The sequence below is a fragment of the Papio anubis genome, chromosome 8 (assembly GCF_008728515.1).
Source record: "Papio anubis isolate 15944 chromosome 8, Panubis1.0, whole genome shotgun sequence".
Lineage (NCBI taxonomy): Eukaryota > Metazoa > Chordata > Mammalia > Primates > Cercopithecidae > Papio > Papio anubis.
Genome location: NC_044983.1, coordinates 86,763,673 through 86,787,014, shown reverse-complemented (window position 1 = coordinate 86,787,014; position 23,342 = coordinate 86,763,673). Strand labels below are relative to the sequence as shown.

At 35.7% G+C, this 23,342-nt stretch overlaps 1 protein-coding gene across 4 annotated transcripts in view; it reads right to left on the bottom strand.

Annotated features, from left to right (window-relative positions):
- SLC26A7 (solute carrier family 26 member 7) overlaps nt 1-23,342 on the bottom strand; it is a 150,609-nt gene that overhangs the window by 74,089 nt on the left and 53,178 nt on the right. For all 4 annotated transcript variants that reach the window (XM_017962164.3, XM_031669668.1, XM_031669666.1 and 1 more), the window contains one exon: nt 1,460-1,624. In XM_017962164.3, the coding sequence (XP_017817653.2) occupies nt 1,460-1,624 (165 nt within the window). The remainder of the gene's footprint in view (nt 1-1,459; nt 1,625-23,342) is intronic.

Below are 23,342 nucleotides of genomic sequence, written 5' to 3'. Positions count from 1 at the left end.
AAAATGATGATCGTTTGTGTATGCAGATATGATTCAAGAGGCCAAGTGGTAATGGACAGTCATTTCTTTAAGCTGCACATGTGCGGACAAGCAGGCCATTTCCAGGTGGAAGGTCAAGACAGAAACTATCACTGCTTTGGTTCTGTCGTGTAGACCTGCTGTCACTGAAAGTCTTAATCTTTCAACCAGTCACCTGACAGCTTACAGCTACTTTGGTCTGCTTTTGTTTGAGCTGGAGCTTGGAATTATGTTGCTTCCAGACCCAGTTCCCGTGTTCTTGTTTTAGTGTTAATCATTCTTACAATGAATGAATCATTGAGCAGGATATTATCTAAGAAATAGAAATTCAGAACCAGCTTCCAGTTCTGTATTGCCAATTGCTTTTTATTGACTACTTTACCAACTAATCAGAGAAACACACTTAGACAAGTGATACCATTTTTTTCACATATCAAATGGTCATTTAAAAAATAGCCATAACCAGAGTTGACAATGATAAGGTCAGAGTAAAATATTTATGGATACAACTTTTCATATTGAAATTTATACCCCTTTGACCTAATAATTCTATTATAGGAATTTACGCTACTGAAACAATCAATGCTGCAGAGATTAATATGCAAATAAAGAGGATCCTCGTGGGGCCATGTATAATACAGAAATGCCAGAAACAACCTCAATAACACATAGATAAATTACCATATTCCATTCATTGAGCTCCTTCCAGCCATTAATATTTAAGAAAATTAAGAATGACAATACTCTCATTATGAAACAAAAATTAATGTTATTTAGTATACAGCAATGCATAAAGTTAAACAAAACAAAGTTTGGTTGTCATCAAATTCATTAACAAGACTTTTTAAAAAATAAACCTCTAATAGGATATGAGTTCTTGAGCGGTTACAGATTTTAGGTCCACTTCAAAAACAAACCCAAGAATAAAGGAGTGTTGTTAGAAAAATGTGTTGCAAATGGCCAGGTGCTGCTCTCTTTCTCAGGTTCAGGTGGTTTTTAATAACTGATTGTCTGCTACTAAGGCTCTAGACACCAATTTCGACCAGGCCTCTGATTTAATCCATACCAGGGTTTGCAATACTGAAAGAATGTGGGGGAGTGCACTATTGTTAAACTGGACCATAATTCCAGTGGATGACTTCCATTAGAAGTTGGCAACAATACCTGGCTCACAAAAAACTCTCGTTTTTTTTTTTTCTACTTATGCCCCCAAATTAGCTCATATTCAAGTATTCATTACAAGGAATAATTTCCAAGATTAGTAGAAATTACTCACTAAATTAGTTTCACACCTTAAGTCACACTCAAAATATCCTATAAGATTTTATTTAAACCCAAGTTGCTTTAATACAGAAAAATCTCAATATTGTAATTAACCAAATTCTACTTTGTGAAACTTGCACATTCAAAAGATATGTATGAAAACATATGAAAAACTCACATAAAAGAATCCAAGTGGTCCGGATATATACGGCATTTTCATTCCCAAGAGATATTTGACTTGCGAAGTCACCACATGGGTGGCAGCCCCAGTTGTCATTGCACTGATCACAGGCTCCGTGACCACGAATGTGGCACTGCCCAGTTGCAGCACAAACATGGCCACCTAAGAGGAGAAGGGAGGAGTGAGATGAACTTTCAGATGAAACTCCCCAAAGTTCCCAGAGGGGTTAATGTCTGACACATTTTCATTTTCATTTGATAGAATCATAGGGAACTGACGTGTAACAAGTTTCTTACATTGTATATATACAATATCTTGAGTTTCCCTGAGCACATTGTTAGGTCCCAAGAGGTTTCAAAGGTTTCAAATGTTATTAGGTACAATGCCAGTATCTCAATTAAAATTAACACAGTATTTTTTCTAAATTTAGACTTTTCTCTTTTCCTAATCCTGTGTTTCAAAAAAGGGAAATACACTCAAATCAGTTTAATATATGGGTCTATGTGGATGAGAAATCAAATTTGCATTACTATATCTGTAATTTAAAAATTTAAAAAGGAAAAGACATGATTCACTACTTTATACCCAGTAGGCATAAAACCTCAAAAGCATTGAAGACAGAAAGCCATTCCTCAAGATTCTCCCGGGTTCTGAGAAATGGGAACATACTCTTTGACCAGATACTCGGTCAAGTAGTAACCCATTTATGCCAGAGGCAGCAAATTTATTTTGTGAAAAATCAGACCTTGGTGATGACCTTGAGCAGTAGGATATAAATAATTCCCACAAGCTTACGTTCCAATAGTGGAACACTAGGCATAATTATTAAGGGCCAATATTTAATAAGAAAACATTAGGACTCATTTGTATATGTGGCACTGCAAAAGACAGATAGGGTAAAGATACATGTCTTAAGAAGCCCAGAAATCAGTATAAAAATCATTGTCCTTCAATATTTCCTTACTCTTCATAGCATCATCCTCCATCTCAAAACCATTTCATGACCAGACAGAATCATCACCTCTATGTAGAAGCTGTGCATTGAACTCTGCTGGGCAAAAGTTGACAGGAATGACAGGAAGCAGCAAAACTCTTCTCTTTTTTCTTTTTTTTTTTAGATAAGGTCTCACTCTGTCACCCAGGCTGGAGTACAGTGGCATGACCATGTCTCACTGCAACCTCCACCCCCCAGGCTCAAGTGATCCTCCCATTTTAGCCTCCTGAATAGCTGCGACTACAGACAAATGCCTGGCTCTTTATTTATTTATTTATTTATTTATTTATTTATTTATTTATTTATTTTGTAGAGACAGGATCTCACAGTGCTACCTAAGCTGGTTTCAAAATCTTGGGCTCAAACAATCCTCCTGCCCTGGCCTCCCAAAGTACTGGAATTACAGGTGTGAGCCACTACACCTGGCCTCTTCTAACTCCTGATACTTCAATAATGAGTGTTCTTCCTTTGCCAGAGAGATTTCAGAAGATGACCCACACTTTGGCTTAATGCAACTGTGTAAACGCTGTCATAGAAACTGCAAAAAGTAAAATTTACCATTTTGAAAGTAATGCTAAATTACATTCACAAGTAAAAGCACTAGAAAATGGAAACAAAAGAGGTCATGCTGATATAACCTCTTAATGTGCTAATTACAATATTTAGGCCAGGTCTTAAAATTCTTGTTGGCAAGCCCAGTGCAGTAGCTCACGCCTGTAATCCCAGCACTTTGGGAGGTCGAGGCAGGAGGCTCATGTGAGCCAAGAACTTTAAGACAAGCCTGGGCAACGTGTGAAACCATGTCTCCTAAAAAAAAAAAAAACCAAAATTAGTGTTGAGTGTGGCAGCGAGTTCCTGTAGTACCAGTTACTTAGGAGGCTGAGGTGAAAGGATGATTTGAGCCCAGGAGGTAGAGGTTGAAGTAAGCTGTGGTCACACTACTGCATGCCAACCTGGGTGACAGAGTGAGACCCTGTCTCAAAATATACATATATATATAGTTGGCAAATGAGATTAACTCTTAAAGAAATCAGAGGGAAGGATAACAATGAGATCTCCTTTTATCAAGAGGTCACAGTGATGAAAATGAGAAATATAAAGTGATATCTGGCACCACTAGAGCATAAATTGCAAAATATACTATTTCTTTATTTTGATCATAATACAATAACCCCTTGGCCAAAAGCAATAATGCTCTGAACCTGAATTACAGTGGATTTTCCTGGGCTCAAATCTGAAAATTTGAACCTATATTCTGATCCAAGTTCTACCATATCTTAGGTTTATGATCACAGAAAACCTACTGAATTTCTCCAAGCCTCATTATCATCTATAAATTATTAGAGTTAATTTTGCCTTATTTTGTAGAGTTGTGTAAGGTGAATGTCAAATAATATATGCAAGGGCCTCGAAACCTATAAAATGCTTAACCTATGATGTAGGAAGAACAACAGGGGACGTCATACGTATTTACCTTGTATGGAAAACCAGTCACCAGTTTCGAAAACGTAGAAAGGGCCACACTACATTTTCTAACTCTGTAAAACTTAAAAGAGTCTAATGCAGAAGGAAATGTATTTAAATTGTTTACAGTTTAGCAGCCACCTTTTACTCAATACATAATAAAGAAAAGAATATGGGGTGCCAATGTGGATTTCAGGCAATCTGTTACTGCCAACTCAGGATGCAAAGCAGCAGCTTCTGCTACTAACAATTTTTTAGTGACTGTATTTGTCAAAGAGAGATGTTCTGAGGGAAATACCCAAGCAATCAATTGTGTTGGCACAAGTGGAACATGGTGATTTTTTTTTTTTTTTTTTTTTTTTTGCAACTTTTGATCTGTGGTCAGTTGGTTTTCATCCTGAAAACACAATCAGCTATGAAAAACATTGAACCAATTATTCCCAATTTCTCTACTAATAAGTTAGTTCCAACTTATGACATTGACTCTTACAAGCCACGAGGATGAAATTAGCATATTACTGAGGTATGATGAAAACCAGAGTTGAATTTTCATTTAGGCCAAATGTAGAATACAAGTCTGTGAAGTGGCGAAACCAGTGTGCGTACATGGAATTTATGCATACTTGGAATGTTGGAAAATTTGCATCAGTATGCCAAGTAATCTTGAGGACTTGTATAGACCATCATCATTTTACCTTCTGTTTTCCACTCGTTTCCTAAACTCCAGTGCCTACTGAGAGGGTTAAATGATTTGCCCTGCCTGGGAAACAAAGGTTACCTAACCTTAACTGGTCACCTACCATACCGCGTCAAGCTAAACCACCATCTTCTAGTAGCAGCTTCTTTGTCATTTCCACAATTTAAAAGTTACAAACAAAAAAGTCCAGAAGAAGTTCAAGATATAAAAAGAGTTCAACCATTTCAAGTATTAAAAAACATGGGAACCTACTTGCAATGCAAATGAGAAAAGATGAATTATGCTCTTTTAAAATATCTAAAGACTCAAAATATATAGAATGTATATTGTAACTTTCTACTTGTATACATCATTATACTTTAAAAAAAAATCCTCCTACCAAAAGATAAATCTTTAACATGGAGAGTTCTTGACTCTGAAAGGTCAAGTTCCTTAAAGACCTCATTTCTGATACAAACCACTGGGCATATGAAGGATGATTAAAAACATATGAGGTTTAACTGAGGAGAAATTTCTCTCTTCTGAATGACAAACTTCTTCATTACCCAAGACAATGGCAGACGTGTTAAGAGGGAAGAGGAAGAAGAGAAGTAGTAAAGGAAGGGGAACTAGCGGAGAATGGGGAGGAGAGATTTAAGAACTCCCTCTTTTCCCACCACTCAAATTTTAGTAGCTTATTCACACTGACATTAGGAATCTGGCATACAGAGGCTGGTGTACACAGCTCAAAGGTCACAAGTACACAAGCAACACAAGTTTTGCAAGAGGGGCGCATAGATTGAACCATGTTTATCTTCAAACTGAAGTATGTGAAATGGGGCTTTCCTAGAATCTTGTGCTTGGAGACCCAGTATTTAAATTTGATATCAATTTAAAAATCAAGGATTTTTAAAGCTAATTACTTAATAAACAGCCACATCATCTCCTTTTACCGGTAATATGGATGATAATATTTCTAATCTAGCTAGCCAACTCCCAAAAACCTGGCCATGCAATATTTCATGAGGAAATTAATTTCATGCAGTATAGTTCAGCTATTTGTAGTAATGCTGTTGTTGCGGGCTAATGCTGAAATCCTCTGACATACATTATCAAGATTCACTAGCATGATACTAGTTGGTAATGCTTCTGTAAACACCATGTGTTCCACATTAATTGAATGTATCTCAGATTTCAGGCCAATTTTTTTTTTGCAAGTAGCCTTCAAATATTTTAAAATAACAAAGAGTATGTAGGTAACAATTATATTAGCCAAGTGAATAGAATATAGAATGCATTTTAGGTTATGTTGGTTTGTCTGGTATCTGGCTTTTACATTATACCAAATCACTTATTGGTCCATTCAATTAATATTTATCGAATACCTACTAAGAGTTAGGCACAGCACTGTTGTAGAATACACAGCTTCTCACGATACAGTTCACATCCTAAAAGATTGCATAAAGAGATGTGAAATGATGATGTTGGTAAAGGGGACTGTTAACTAGAACCATGAAGAAGAATGATATAGGTGACTGGATGGTAAAATCTGAAAAGTTGTTTGGGTGGGGCCTGAAATGTTAAAGAGCCCTGTGTTGTATGCTGAGTAATATATTCAGGTTCGGGGGAAAGAGTTAAATTGCTGATGACATTAGGAAAACAATTCAGTCCTATTCGGAGATATGGGAGAAAAAACCTCTATGTGACCAGAGGTCTTGAGAAGAACAAAGCTGAAGTATTCATACTTTCTGATTTCAAAACTTACTAAAAAAGCTATAGTAATCAAAGCAGTGTGGTACTGGCACAAAAAGATATATAGACCAATAGAATAAAATAGCCCAGAAATAACCCCATGCATACACGGTCACATGATTTTTGGCAAGCGTACAAGACCATTCAATGAAGGAAAGGACAGTCTTTTCAACAAATGGTACAGGGAAAATTTTATATGCATATGCAAATGAATGAAGTTGGACCCTTACCTAACACCATATACAAAAATTAATCAAAATGGTTCAAAGATCTAAATATGAGACCCGAAATTATAAAATTCTTAGAAGAAAACATGGAGCAAAAGCATCACAACATCGGATTAAGCAGTGCTATTTTTAATATGACACGAAAAGCATGGGCACCAAAAACTAAACAAATTGGGCTTCATGAAAACTTTAAAAATCTGTGCTTCTAAAGACACTATCAACAGAATAAAAAGGAAACCCACAAAATGGGAGAAAATATTTGCAAATCATATATCTGATAAGTGTTAATATCCGGAATAGATAGACAACTCCCAAAACTGAACAAAAACAAATATCTGATTCAAAAACGGGCAAAGGATGTGTATAGACATCTCTCCAAAGAAGGTATACAAATGTCTAATAAGTACATCAAAAGATGTTCAACATCACTTATCATTAAGAAAATGCAAATCAAAACTACAATGAGAGAGCACCTCACATCCATTAAGATGACTACTATCACTCTCTCTCTCACACACACACACACACATACACACACACATACACACACACAAAGTAAGTTTTGGCAAGTATATGTAGGAATTGCAACACTTGTGTTCTGTTGCTGGGAATGTAAAATGGTATAGCCAATACAAAAAGCAGTATGATGGTTCCTCAAAATATCAAAAATAGAATTACCGTATGGTCCAACAATTCCATTTGGGGGTATACATGCAAAAGAAACATTGAAAGCAAGATCTCAAAGACATATGTTTACACTGATATTTATAGCAGCATTATTCAGAGTAGCTACAGTGGACACCCAAGTGTCCATCAATGGATGAATGGATAAATAAAATGTAGTATATAAAAACAATAAAATATTATTCAACCTTATAAAGGAAGGAAATTCCAAAAATGTAACAACATGGATGAACCTTGAGGACATTATGCTAAATGAAATAAGCCAGTCTCAAAATGGCAAATACTGTATGATTCCACTTACATGAAATACTTAGAGTCATCAAAATCACAGAGAAATAAAATAGAATGGTGGTTTCCAAGGGCTAGAGGAAGTGAGGAATGGGAGTTATTATCTAATGAGTATAGAGTTCCAGTTTTACAAGTTGAAAAAAGTTATGGAGACATATGTGTAAAAGAAAAATAAAAACTTGGGACCTCAAATCTATCAGCCAAAAGGAAAAGAAATAAGCTGAAAGCTGAGTCATGCAAGAAATTCCTTTCCTTTTGTTACTAAGCAGATAGCTTCAGATAAAGGTTAAATATCTCCACAGGTAGCCACTCTATGTTTACCTTATCTTATGTAAGGTGCTGATATACTGAGGGCAAGAGGAATACATAGTTAATAATTCCCCTACCTGCTCCTATTCCCTTGCTACATTTGGATTACCACATCCTCCCTCCTCCTCCTCCAGCCTGCTTTTCCCCTTTAAATATTGAAGCCCATAGAATCCTTTGGAGAAAAGCACAGACCACAGACCATTTTTTTGTGAAGCCATGTTCGTTTCCGCTGGGCATGTCCTTAACCTTGGCAAAATAAACTTCTAAATTGATTGAGAACTGTCTCAGATACTACTTGGTTTACAAGTGGTGGAGGTGGTTGGTGGTTACATAACCTTGTAAATGTATTTAATACGGCTGAATTATATATACTTAAAAATGGCTAAGATGGTAAATTGTGTGCTTGTGTATTTTTCTACATTTATATATATGTATGTGCGTGTATGTATATATGTAATCATTTAGGAGGTCAGGAGTTCTCAGAATGGAATGTAGAATATGATAAAGAATCTAATTGACAATGATTATGCAACAACCTCACTGAAATGGGCTGCAAAAGAATGTGCTAAAATAAATAATTTTGAAAATGACTAGAGTCTGGAAGACTAAAGGCAAAAAGAAACACTAGACTCTAACTGCTGAAGTTGTTTCCCATGGGGATAGGGGTTAATAATTCTGAAACCACTGTTGCAGCAAATCCATATGGGTATAGCTCTGCAGCAACCTCAACTCTTGCTTCCTCAGAAGAAAGAATTCAACTGAGGGGCATAAGGCAGAAGGAGGGACTGAGACAATTTTACAGCAGGAGTGAAAGTTTATTAGAAAGCTTTAGAGCAGGAATGGAGAAAAAAAGTAAAGTACACTTAGAAGGGGGCCAAGCAGGCAACTTGAGAGACCAAGTGCACTGTTTGAGCTTTTGACTTGGGGTTTTATATGTTGGCATGCTTCTGGGGTCTTGTGTTTCCTTTCCTGTGATCTTTTCCTTGGGGTGGGCTGCCTGCATGCATGCTGGCCTGCTAGTACTTGGGAGGGGAGCATGCGCAGTATGTTTACTGGAGTCATATGCATGCTCACTTGAGGCGTTCTTCCCTTCCCAGTTGAATTTCCCTGGAAGGTCATATATGAGTTAAACTCTGCCATTTTGCCTCTTAATACACATTCTTTTTTTTTTTTTTTTTTTTTATACTTTAAGTTCTAGGGTACAAGTGCACAACATGCAGGTTTGTTACATATGTACACATGTGCCATGTTGGTGTGCTGCACCCATTAACTTGTCATTTACATTAGGTATATCTCCCAATGCTATCCCTCCCCCCTCCTCCAACCCCACAACAGGCCGCAGTGTGTGATGTTCCCCTTCCTGTGTCCAAGTGTTCTCATTGTTCAATTCCCACCTATGAGTGAGAACATGCAGTGTTTGGTTTTCTGTCCTTGTGATAGTTTGCTGAGAATGATGGTTTTCAGCTTCATCCATGTCCCTACAAAGGACCTGAACTCATCAATTTTATGGCTGCATAGTATTCCATGGTGTATATGTGCCACATTTTCTTAATCCAGTCTATCATTGTTGGACATTTGGGTTGGTTCCAAGTCTTTGCTATTGTGAATAGTGCTGCAATAAACATACGTGTGCATGTGTCTTTATAGCAGCATGATTTATAATCCTTTGGGTATATACCCAGTAATGCACATTCTTGAGCCCACTCGCTTAACTCTTGAGATCTTATTGGGAAGCTGTCCTCACCCCCTTATTTCATTTTAACATTCTTCTAAATCTAATAACTCAATTTGTCACCTCTTGCTTTCAGGCCATCAAGCTCCAGATCCTCAGTGAGGGATGCCATCCTGCCAAATCACCCTTCTGCAGGGGACCCATAAACTGCCCATCAGTGAGACACAACAGAGGAAATGTCCTGTCCCTGTGCTCCTTGGACTTGGCAGGATACCACTTTCAACAACCAATAGAGTCAACCCTGCCTTGACAGCTAGCAAAAGGCCAAGATCCATAGAACCACCGGATTTTTCTCCGTTTTCTCCAAAAAAAATTGAGGTCTTGGACCCTTATGAGGGGAAATGTTATAGTAGGTAGCTAGTCAGACATGAGCAGGGCAGTAGAGGGCCCCCCTCCGCCCCAACCTGGAATGTCAGGCGACCATCAAGTGGTGGTCAGGCAGTTGTTAAACTGTTTCTCTAAAATAATAATTGGTCCCAGCCAGCACCAGGAAAAGGAAGTCTCCCAATAGATAGAAGCACCTGACACTGGTTATCAGCAGCTTCTCACTAAGATCTTAAGAGTTGGGTAAGTGGGCCTAACCATGCATATTAAGAGGCAAAATGGCAGAGTTTAACTGGCTTATGACTTCCTAGGGACATTTGCGTGGGAAGGGAAAAACACCTCGAGTGAGCATGTGTATGACTCCAGTAAACACACTGCACATGCTCCCCTCCCAACCAAGTGCTAGCAGGCCACCATGCATGCAGACAGCCCACCTCAAGGGAAAAATCAGGGGATAGGGAACGCAAGACCCCGGAAGCATGCCAACATATAAAACCCCAAGTCAAAAGGTCAAATAGTGCACTTGGTCTCTCAAGTGGCCCGCTTGACCCTCTCCCATGTGTACTTGATTTTCTTTTTGTTTATGCTCTAAAACTTGGCTTGGTCTCTCCTTCTGCCTTATGCACCTCAGTTGAATTATTTCCTCTGAGAAGGCAAGAATTGAAGTTGCTGCAGAACTGTACCCACACAGATCCACCACCGGCAAATATACTGGAATTGCAATATATATAATATTGCAATATATTATTATATATTTTATATAATGGAATTGCTAACTTAAGCAAATGGATGGTGAGTGGTGGGAGCCAGGTTCTCACTGCTGGAGGGGGAGGTTTCAGACAAACAAGGCCATAAAGCTAGAATGATCATTGTGGTAATGCATTAGGGTTGGAGACCTAAGTATATACTCATGTTTAACTTAATATAGGCATAGATGAATACATAAACACATATAGATATGATTACATACATATAAATTATACATAATATAATTAATATACATAACATATATTTTATTATGATCTCAAGAGTTGGGCGAGTGGGTTTAAGCATGTGTATTAAGAGGCAAAATTACTGGAATTCTGCACAGATTTGCCTTATAAGATTTGCTGTATAATTAAACATAATTATATTATGCTTAATATACATAAAAATATTTCTTTGCTCTGTCAGATAAAAAGCCTTAGATGCAACAACACCCCAGTAGCAATGAACATACCTACCATCTAAATCTTAAAGTCTAACAACTTTCTCTAATAAAACAGAGATCCTTAGAGAAATGGCTGATTCTAGGACTGAGCAGGGCATATATAATACGAACCTGGATTATCTTGTAGTACCAGAAAAGAAGGAAGTGTTAAACAAGTAAATAAACAAATAAGGGTGTCAAGGCCAGACACAGAGCCAACTGAAAGAGCTCCCAATGTCCAAAGCCAGGACAATTTGAAGAGCAAAATAAATAAAGTAGTATTGGATTATAACCAAAGAACAGAACAAATATCCTAGAGTCCATACTAATATAAATGATTGACTAAATAAATAAATAAATAGGGGAGAATAGGCAAATCTGTTCAGAATTCCAGTAATTTATGCAGACAATACCCACTCATTAACTCCCCACTTGACATAACCTCCACTCCTTAAGTGTGGGCTATTCATAATGACTTATTTCCACAGAATACAGTATGGAAAGGGAGAAAATAGAGTAACTGACAAGCACTACCTCAGCCAGGTGATCAAGTTAACATCAACAATGATAAGTGTTGTTATAGTTTATGATGTGGTGAGACTGTCACTTGTTTAATGAGAGTAGAGTTTCAGTTTTACAAGATGAAAAGAGTTGTACAGATGGATGATGGTGATGGCTGCTCAGCATTATGAATGTATTCAATGCTACTGAACTACACACTTAAAAATTGTTAAGATGGTAAACTTTGTGTTATGTGTATTTTATCACAATTATATGTAGACACACACACACATACACACACACACACCTCTTCCTCCTAAAAATATATAAGGCCAATCTAATCATGGTAAAAAACATCAAACATATCCCAATTGAGGGGCATTCTGTAGACCACCTGACCAGTACTCCTCAAAAGTGTCAAGATTATTAAAAATTTAAAAAGTCTCAGTAATGTTCAGTAATGAGGAAACTGAAGAAAGACAGGGCAATTAAATGTAATGTGGTATCTTGGATGGGATCCTGGAACACACAATAAAAGGACATTAGGTAATAATTAACAGCCAGGCATGGTGGCTCACGCTTATAATCCCAGTGCTTTGGAAGGCCAAGATGAAAGGATGGCTTGAGGCCAGGAGTTTGAGACCAGCCTAGGCAACATAGTGAGACCCCATTTCTACAAAAAAATTTTAAAATTGGCCTAACATTTAAAAAATTAGCATGGAAAAAAAAAAAAAAAAAAAATTAGCATGGCAGGTGCCTATAGTCTTAGCCAGTCATGAGGCTGAGGTGAGAGGGTAACTTGAGCCCTGGAGTTCCAGGTTACTGTGAGTTATGATTGCATCACTGTACTCCAGCCTGAGCAACAGAGTGAGACTCTATCTCAAAAAAAAAAAAAAAAAAAAGAAAAAAAGAAAAAATAAATAAGGAAATCTGAATACAACATATAGACTTTAGTCAATAACAAAATATCAATCTGGTTCATTAATTGTGACAAATATACCATCCTAATGTAAGATGTTAGTAACAGGGGAAACTCTTTGGGTTATATGTCAATTCTGGGTACTATTTTTGTGCTTTGCTGCAAATCTAAAATCATCCTAAGTGAAAGTTACTAAAAATTAAAAAAAGAAAAGAAAACCCCCTCCACCTGTTCCACAGAATCTTCAGGTAAGTCTAAATTTCTCACCAAAGTGTGTGCTATTCACAAAGAGTTCCTGAATCCTGTGTACATCAGCACAGGGAAAAAGAAAGACTCTAGGAAGAGCACCAAACAGCTGGGTTTTAGAGGTATGGCATGTGTGCAAATAACCACACCAAGACAAAGATATAAACCACACATATAAAAGAGAGAAATAGAAAATGTGCCACTGGATTTCAGAGGGAGAAGGGAATATTGCTGGATAGGATTAAAATTATAAGCTTGACACTTAAGGAAGAAAACCATTAGAAAGCGTTCAAAAAAGAGGGAAGAGTATGAGGATCGAACAGGGCAGCATGGGATATGTTCAGAGCAAGTTTAGAAGGAACGAAACTAGCCAAAAGTGAGTAACAGAAAATAAAGCAAGACATTTTGAAGTCAGAATATAGTCCACTGTAAAAGTAGTGAAAAGGGAGTTTTGCAGGAGTGAATGACATCACTTTTCCATACATTCATTAAACACCTGATCTTGCCAAGAACTATGCTGCACACTGACTCAAACATCAGATCTGCACTTTGGTAGGACTGATCTCATGTTAGAATGGCCATTTAAAGTGTTAGTATAACAGGAATAGTAAAGGAAAAAGGAAAAAGTCACCTAAACTAGACAGAGCAGGAATGGAGAGCAGAGAGATGAGCCAAGCACACATTACTCCACAAACTGATCATATGTTCAGGAAATGTCTACCTGAATTTTGTGGAATTTATCAGAAATTCACTGGACTTTAGAATCATCTTTATTGGGAATTACATGGTTGAAGGGGCACCATCATCTTTTCAGTTCTCAGAAACTCCAAGAAAAAACTAGCCTCTGATGCTAGATATTATGAAAGTCAGAACTGCTAGGAATGGAAAATTTGACTCCTTCATATTTGTCTGAGAAATATGAGCTAAAGAAAACAATAGTCATAAAGTGGGATGATAGGAAGCATGATACTATTAAAAGACACAGAAGTGTAAGGAGTTGTAGAGTTGTGTTTTTGTTTTTCATCAGGTGTGAGAATATTCATAAGAAAAGGTGGGAGATTTTATTGACTAGGTCTCCACACTTGAGCTAGATGGATCCAACAAAATAACCATAAGCAAATTAGAGAAGTGTAAGTTTATTACTATTTGTTTATCAAGAACTATTTTACAATTTAAACAGATACAGACACATTCCCTATCTTCTGGTAAAGGATGAAAAAAACCTCAATTTAATTTTTGTTATTTAACATAGTGATGCCACTAACATTTAACTGACCTTTTTCCTCTTCAATTTAATCAACTCACATTTATTAAGTACCAGCTGTTGGAATTATAGAGACAAATAGTCTCTGTTCTATAGAGACTCACAGTCTAGAAAAGGAGGCAAATGTGTAAAAAGTATTTCCTGGTAAATTGAGAAATATGAGGTAGGACATGAGCAATGTCTTACAGGAACACTAAGAGGAATCACATATAAGCATGTCCAGAGATCCAGGGAAGGCTTCTCTGAGATGATTATATTTGAGCTGAACCTTGAAAGACACAGAGGAGTCATACAAGTGGCATGAGAATGGGGCCTGGCATGCCTAGAGAATGACAGGCACATAGTTGTGGAGCCAAGAACATTGTCCTGCCACATGGTACATGCCCAGTACCCAGGCTGCCACTATTATTAATCAGGTAAAATATGGGAAAGACCTAGAACAATGCCTGGCCCTAGAAGTAGATGGATTAAGTTTCCTTGCTTCCTTTGTCAACACTAGTTTAGAAATCTGCATAGCAGCAGTTAAGAAAGTGTATATTGGAGTCTGACTCCTACTGTGCTAATTCCTAATTACAAGATACTAAATAAGTCACTCTATTAGTCTGTTCTCACATTGCTGTAAAGAACTACCTGAGACTGGGTAATTTATAAAGAAAAGAGGTTTAGTTGACTCACAGTTCCACAGGCTGTATAGGTAGTATGGCTGAGGAGGTCTCAGGAAACTGACAATCATGGCAAAAGGGCAAAGGGGAAGCAAGCATGTCTTCATATGGTGGCAGGAGAGAGAGAGAATGAAGGAGTAAGTGCCACACACTTTTGAACAACCAAATCTCATGGGAACTCACTATCACAGGAACAGCAAGGGAGTAGTCCGCCCCCATGATCCAATTCCTTCCCACCAGGTTCCTCTCTTAACATTGGGGATTATAATCCAACATGAGATGTGGGTGACAACACAGAGCCAAACTATATCAGTCAGTTTACCTTCAGTATCTCTATCTGTATAATAGGGAATTATTCCTAAATAATTTTTCCTAAAATGTTAATGAGGATTGAATATATGAATACATGTAGTAAGCTTAGAACAGAGCTTGTCAAATACTAGGCTAATAAATATAATTATTTTTGTACATGAGGAAAGTTTTTTATAATTTTAAGAATGTTATAATTCTAACTTGATTAAGTTTATTACTTCTTAGCTTTGCCAGATACAAACACAGGTGGAAAGATTTAGATTAAACAGAGTAATGACTTTCTGCTGTAATGGCTGTAAAACAGTGAAACATCATCAAAAGAGATTTCAGATTGTCCTCCTCCTGCATTACAAAAGAATGAAATTGATGATGTTTCTGAGAAGAGTAAGTATGATGTGTTGAATAGGCAGGATAAACTAGTTTTAGATCCTACATGCCTTCTATACTCCTGATCCTCTTATTCAAAACATGCAAGAAAATGTTTAGCACAACACCAAAAGTAATTGAAGAATCTCCTATTTAGTTTACAGTTGTCTTTTTATCATCCTTGAAGGAGTAAGACCATGTGTCTCCAGAATGCACTAGTATCATAATACAAGGCTTTGTCACTAAACATCACACCTTGTGTCACCCCACACTTTTACCATTGTTGAATATATGTTTATGACACAAACATATATAACTTACCTAAAAGATAACCAAACCACTACAATATCATTATTCTAGTGAAGGCAGCCTACAGTAATGAACACACCTTTCTCAGTACAAGAAAAATCAAAAAGACAAACTAGATTTCCCCATGGCAGAAATCTTGTCCTATGGCTCCTTCAGAAAAGTAGAGCTTGAGACAATTTCCAGAGGTGAATGGTCAAGGGACAATCCCAGACCCCTCTCAGCTCCTAGAAAAACAAATATGCAAATTGCTCATCACAGGGAATAATAAAAGCTGCAGGGAAAGGGGAACAATGGTTTTTAAAGTGCATTGGCTTTTATTATGTGTTTGTGTCCCCAGTAGAAATGCTTATGGATACTGGCACTTTAAAAGGTTCCACCTTGTCCTGAAATTAACATTTCATTATTGTGAGTGTGCAAGCAATTCCTTTCTTAGCTGCTACTGTTTTTACTGTTTTTAGCTAGAAAAATTTTCTTTTCTATGTGTAAAGTAGTACTAATAGTACAAAACTGCATCAGTTCCACTAAAAGACTTTCTTATGAGACAATGTGCCTTAGAAATAGATGGTAGAACTGGAAACAATAAGATTATCACACCAGTCAATTTAGTCACTCCATTATCAACTGTCAGAAATTGCATGAGTTCTAATCACAAGAGTTCCTACTGTTACAAAACCATGGCAATAAATCTACAATATAAACAGCAATTGAAGTTTTGCTGAGTGAAAGAAACCAGACCAAAAAATAAAAAAGACAGAGAGAGAGGAGGGAAGGGACAGTAAATGCATTTTTGTAAAATTCTAAAAAATGCAAACTAACTCATAGTGACAAAAAGTAGATCAGTGGTTGCTGCTGGGTGAGGAAGGGAGCTAATGGAATGGGACTACAAAGGTCAAGAAAAAAAATTGTGAAATTACAGATATTTTTATTGTCTTGATGATAGGTTCATGAATATATACATATGTCAAAACATCACATTGAACATTCTAAATATGTAGAATTGATTGCATGGCAATTACACCTCAATAACGCTGTTTTTAAAAGGTCCACACTCTAATGTACAACACAGAAACTATCACATTACATTATTGTTGTATAAGTGCACTTTGTTTATATTAGCAATATAAATCAAATGGTAACAGAGAAGAGACAGAAAGTATTTATTTTGTCTGAAGACCAATGAGTAAGAGACATTGGATGATCTTATGTTTATGACACAAACATTTATAGCTCACCTAAAAGATAATTAAACCACTACAATACCATTATTCTAGTTAAGGCAGCCTACAGTAATGAACACACCTTTCTCAGTCAGTACAAGAAAGATCAAAAAGGCAAAAAGTGAATAATCATAATAAACAAGGAAGAACCTAATAGCTATATACTGATCTTTACACTCTGATAATCAGGGCTATATCTTTTTTCTCAAGTGCTCATGAAACACTCACAAAAAAAAAAAAAAAAAAAAAAAAAATCGTACATTATGTTACAAAGAAAACATTAGTAAATTAGGTAACATAAACTATTATAAACAGTACTCCCTGACTGCAATGAAATAACACTAGAAATTATTGACAAAACTGAAAAGCAAAAAGCCTCACCCACCTAAAATTAAAATCTCTTCTCCAATTTTTGGGTAAAGGAGGAAATACAAACTGAAATCACAGAATTTTTATTCCTAAAAAATATTGAAGCAAAATACAATATATATGAAAATCAACAGAATACATTTCAAACAATTAGCATAGAGAAATTCAGAGCACTAAATGCTTTTATCAATAAAAATGAAAAAAAAACAAATAAATTGAATTCCTAGATGGAAAAAGTAGAAAAAGAGCAACAACCAAACAATAAAATGGAAGGAAATCATAAAGATAAAAGCAGAGATAGAAATGGGAAAAAAGTAGACCTACTATTTCGAAATCCTGGTTTTCTTAAAAAAGTAACAAAATAGAAAATCCACTAGCTACCTGGATCAAGAACAAAGGAAAAAGCACAAATATAAAAATAGAAAACATCAAAGGGTAAAACATTGAAACAATTTTTTTTTAATTACAACAGATGAAAGACCTACATGTAAATAAATTTGAAAAGTTAAAAAAATACATAATTTTCCAATAAAATAAAGATTTCCAATTCTGGTTGTTTTAGAACTAGGCTGCTTAAACTGACCAATTTTTGTAGAAAAAACTGGAGAAGATCATCAAGAAATTATCTTACAAAAGAGCACCAGGCAATAGATTATTTTAAAGAGGAATTCTACAAAACCTCCAGTACTAGATATTCCAAAAGTGCTATACATGCTTAAAAGCATTGAGAAAGGACATTAAGAAGAAAGTAAAACATTGAGACTTAGACCTGATAAAGAAAGAAAGAAAAGAAAACTACAAGAAAGAAAACTACAGACCAGTACCACTAAAGAAAAATGATGCAAAATACTAAAGAAGAAAATTAATAAAACGAATCCAACACCACATTAAGAATAAAATAGACCGTGACCAACTGGAATTTATTCTTGCAATTTAAAGTTGTTTCAATATTAGGGAGCCCATTAATATAATAAATAATAGTTTAGAGAGAATAAAAGTAAGATTATTTCTATAGATGCTGAAAAACTTCAGCAATAGTCAACATTTTTTCTAGTTTCTATTAAAAGCACAAAAATAGAACAGAATTTATAATTTCTTAACATGATGAAACATATAAACTTTATTCGTGAGGACTGCATTATAATTTGTGGAGATGTTAACGGCATTGTAAGTAAACTCATGAAAGGGCAAGAATGCCCACTACTTTCACAATTATCTAACGTTATAATAGAGGTTGCAAAACCCAAAGCAATTGGATTAGAGAAATCACCAGTCATATGATTTTGTAAGGAAGTAAAAATGCCTCTTAAAAAATTCTAGCAAATTAATGAACAATACAACTAATTCAAATGCTGAAAGAATTCAGTAAGATATGAGGATACAAATTTAACACACAAAAATCAATAGCTTTCAAAGACAGGAACAATAGCCAGCCAGAGGACATAATGGTAAAGAAAACTCCACTTACAATAGCAGCAAAGATTAAATACATGGGAATAAATTTGACAAAAATGTGCAAAACCTGTAGGAGGAAAATTTTAAAATACTCTGAAAAACACAAATTAGATTTGAACAAAATGAAAAGCATCCTCTGTTCTAGGACAGGACAAATCAACATCATAAAGATGTCAGTTTAAGACAATCCCAATAAAAATATCAGCAAGTTTCTTTTTATACAGCTATGCAAGTTTGTGCTAAAATTCATAAGGAAAACAAACATGTAAGAATAGCCAAGAAGAAACACAAAAATTGAAAATACAAAGGTTGACTAGTCCTACCCTACATTAAACCATTCTATAAAGTCTCTGCAAAACAGGGTGCTACTTTCACAAGAATAGATTTAAAGACAGTAGAATAGCAAAGAAAGTCCCAAAACTGATATAAGTACATATGGAAATGACAATGGTGGCATCTAAAGTGATGGAGGTAAAGATGGACTTTTTAATAAACGTTGCTGGCACAACTAGGCAGCAACTTAGAAAAAAGTAAAATTACATCCGTATCACACACCATTCACAAGCATAAACTCCACAATGGTCGGGAATCTATATATACAAAGAAAAAAAGAACTTAAATCATGGAAGTCTAGAAAAAAAATATGGATGATTTTCTCCATAAACTCAGTGTTGAAAAAAGCTAACACTGACTCAAAATAATGGGCAATAAAAGAAACGACTGATAAATTTGACTACATAATTTTTTTAATTTGCATAGTAAAATAAAGTCAAAGTACAACTGCCAAATTAGAAGGAAATACTTGCAACATCTGTCACAGAAAAAGGGCTAATATGAGACAGATATAAATAGACAATTCACAAAATTAGCACAAAATGATGTTAAACATATGAAAAGATGTTGAACCTCACTCATAATTAAAGAAATTCAAACTACCTTGAATACTACTTTTTGCCTGCTTGACTAAATTTGAAAACGCTGAGAACACATTCTGTTGGTAAGTCTGAGGCACTCTCATACACTGCTGTGGAAATGTAAACTGACACAACCCCTTTGGAAGGGATTTTAACAATGTCTAACAAAACTGTATTTGTTTTTGTTTTGAATTTACCTTTTGACCCAGTAATCTCATTCTAGGAATTCACCTTGAAGAGATGTTCCTAACAAAATGAAAATCCAGATATATACCTACATAACAGTAGTAGGGAAGGGAAGTGACAGTTCTGAGTGTGCCTTTTTTTTTACAGTCCCATCTTGCTATAATAATAATTAAAATTAACAAATGTCAGACTCAGTTTATATTTTAAAATCATTAAATTATTACCTAGCATTATGTTTGCTATTTCTTGGTTTTCAGATTCCTGAATAGATCATTCATTTTTTTTTTTTTATTATACTTTAAGTTCTAGGGTACATGTGTATAACATGCAGGTTTGTTACATATGTATACTTGTGCCATGTTGGTGTGCTGCACCCATCAACTCGTCAGCACCCATCAACTCGTCATTTACATCAGGTATAACTCTCAATGCAATCCCTCCCCCCTCCCCACTCCCCATGATAGGCCCCGGTGTGTGATGTTCCCCTTCCCGAGTCCAAGTGATCTCATTGTTCAGTTCCCACCTATGAGTGAGAACATGCGGTGTTTGCTTTTCTGTTCTTGTGATAGTTTGCTGAGAATGATGGTTTCCAGCTGCATCCATGTCCCTACAAAGGACACAAACTCATCCTTTTTTATGACTGCATAGTATTCCATGGTGTATATGTGCCACATTTTCTTAATCCAGTCTGTCACTGATGGACATTTGGGTTGATTCCAAGTCTTTGCTATTGTGAATAGTGCCACAATAAACATACGTGTGCATGTGTCTTTATAGCAGCATGATTTATAATCCTTTGGGTATATACCCAGTAATGGGATGGCTGCGTCATATGGTACTTCTAGTTCTAGATCCTTGAGGAATCGCCATACTGGTTTCCATAATGGTTGAACGAGTTTACAATCCCACCAACAGTGTAAAAGTGTTCCTATTTCTCCACATCCTCTCCAGTACCTGTTGTTTCCCGACTTTTTAATGATCGCCATTCTAACTGGTGTGAATGGGAGAAAATTTTTGCAATCTACTCATCTGACAAAGAGCTAATATCCAGAACCTACAAAGAACTCAAACAAATTTACAAGAAAAAAACAAACAACCCCATCAAAAAGTGGGCAAAGGATATGAGCAGACATTTCTCAAAAGAAGACATTCATACAGCCAACAGACACATGAAAAAATGCTCACCATCACTGGCCATCAGAGAAATGCAAATCAAAACCACAATGAGATACCCGATCATTCATTTTTTAATTCAACAAGTTTTCCGAGAATCTACCATGTAGAGTTCTATGCTAGGTATAATGATGACTTTAAAATGCATTAAGATAGTATTAATACCCTCAAGAACTTTGTTCTTTAAATAATGTCTTACATAGAAAACAAACTAAAATATTATAGACTTACAAAACATTGGAGGAAAAGCAAAAAAAAGGCAAAGAGCAAACTAAAATCAAAAATTTTATATAATGAAGACAGTTTGCTATAAGTATACATTTTAGTTTCACTCCAATTCCTTTATTGTTCTATGCTATTCTTTCTTCTAAAAAATGCATAAATTAAAATTAAAGAGATAGATATACTAGAGTCATCAAAATAAAGTTAAAGAATATAAGTCAAGTAAAGAAGTAGAGAAAGGGTTGTGTGTGGGGAAAATTAGACAAATACAAGCTACACGTTATGGGGAGAAACTTACTTGTCAGTTACAAGAAGAGAAAGCAAAAAAAAAAAAAAAAAAAAAAAAACCACACACCCAATAAGTCACAGAGCCCTTATTATGTAATAACAGAAAGCAGATTAGTTCATCAATTGAATGTGTTGCCAGACACCAAAGCCTGCCCAGAACTTACTTCTATAACTTCCTGTAATACAAGAAGCAATAAATATCTTTATGGTGTAAGCCTCCAGTAGGAGGGTTCTCTGTTCCTTGCAGCTGAGAGCATTTCTAACTGTGAATCAGATCAGACATGATTGTTTCAGACACTGTAACAATATAATCTTATTAACCTAAATAATTCTGTCAGCTGGATCTTCAGAGGGAAAAAAATCAACCTGAAACCAAATAATATGCAAGCAAAATCAAAACAATACACAAATAAATAAAACAAGGCAAACGCACACTTCATATGTTTGTAGAAACTGGATACTTTGATTCAGTGGATTTCAAATCTGATGTAATAAAAGGAAAAATGACTGATCAGCTAAATCCCAAAGATGCAGAACTCTCGAAGTTTCTAGTTGACAATGGAAAGATGAGTTTGGAGGTCAAATAAAGTCCAGCCATCTGCTTAAAATTTGGCTAAAACGTAAGTCACATATCCAAGATCAGAGCTAAAGAGGAAGAAAAGCAGATGTTTGATGAAGTTATAAGAGAAAATACGCAACTCTCTGAATCTGATTTTATGTGTAATAAAAGGCCATGAAAACAATATTATTTTTATTATCTTTAATAATATTCTACTTTGCTCTTACAATTCTAGGGAGTTTCCTTTGGGAAAATGAGACATATACTTTTTATGTTAGAATCCTGGCTTTGACTTTTAGATGTTATCATTTTAAGTCATAATCCAAATATACTAGATAATAACAGAATACCTGATGATTGTTTCAAACTTTCAGAAGATGGTTAAAATGAGACTAAGTAGAAGGTTGCTGGGTCTTACTGCTAATTATGTATACTCTTAGATTTTTACTATACTAACATACACCTAAAACTAGTACTACACTATTAAATAACCTAAAACTACTTGTTTCATGCTTTGTAGAGTAAGAGAATATACAACTCTAGTAAAAACCATAAATTCAAAGAGAAATATGAGTGAAAAAATAGAGGGACAGAAAAGAGACACAATATTATCTTTGCAATGTTAATACAAAGATTTTTTTATTTTAAATGAATAGAAATTAAGGAAAACATATGCAAAATCCAAGGCAATGTATCCATGTTTGATCTACCAGTTCACAGGGCTGATTATTTCTAAGATGGAGATAGATGACAGATCTCAGAGAACCTCATACAGGCCAGGCAAGGAGGAAAAACCACTAAGCCTACCTGTGCAAGCCTCAGAATAGGTTGGCATCATCCATAGTTGGAAAAATAAACCGAAAGTTACAGGGTACCCAAGCAACTAGTTTTTATTTTATGATAGCTCAGATACAAGCCATAGAAAATACTGATTGGTCTACCAGTCTGGTCAGTCTCCTAGGCAAATGAGCTGCCATTCAAATGGTTGGTCTGTTTCTCTCAAGCACTATGAAGACATGAGTTCTTATCCTCATTTCATTTTACATCCTTAATTCCTTTGGCCTTTTCATATAGGTAGAAGGCAATGTAACTCTAAGAATTTTAATGCTTCCTTTCTTCTAGGTCACATGTTTTCTCTTACCATCTAATTCCAGCCAATCATCAACTGTTTTTCTCCCTTCTTGGTATTTACAAGATCTTTGACCTTGTAAATAATGTTACAGTGTAAAATAGTCTCGCAACCCAAAACACAGCCACCCAAGAAGTTTATGCACATGTA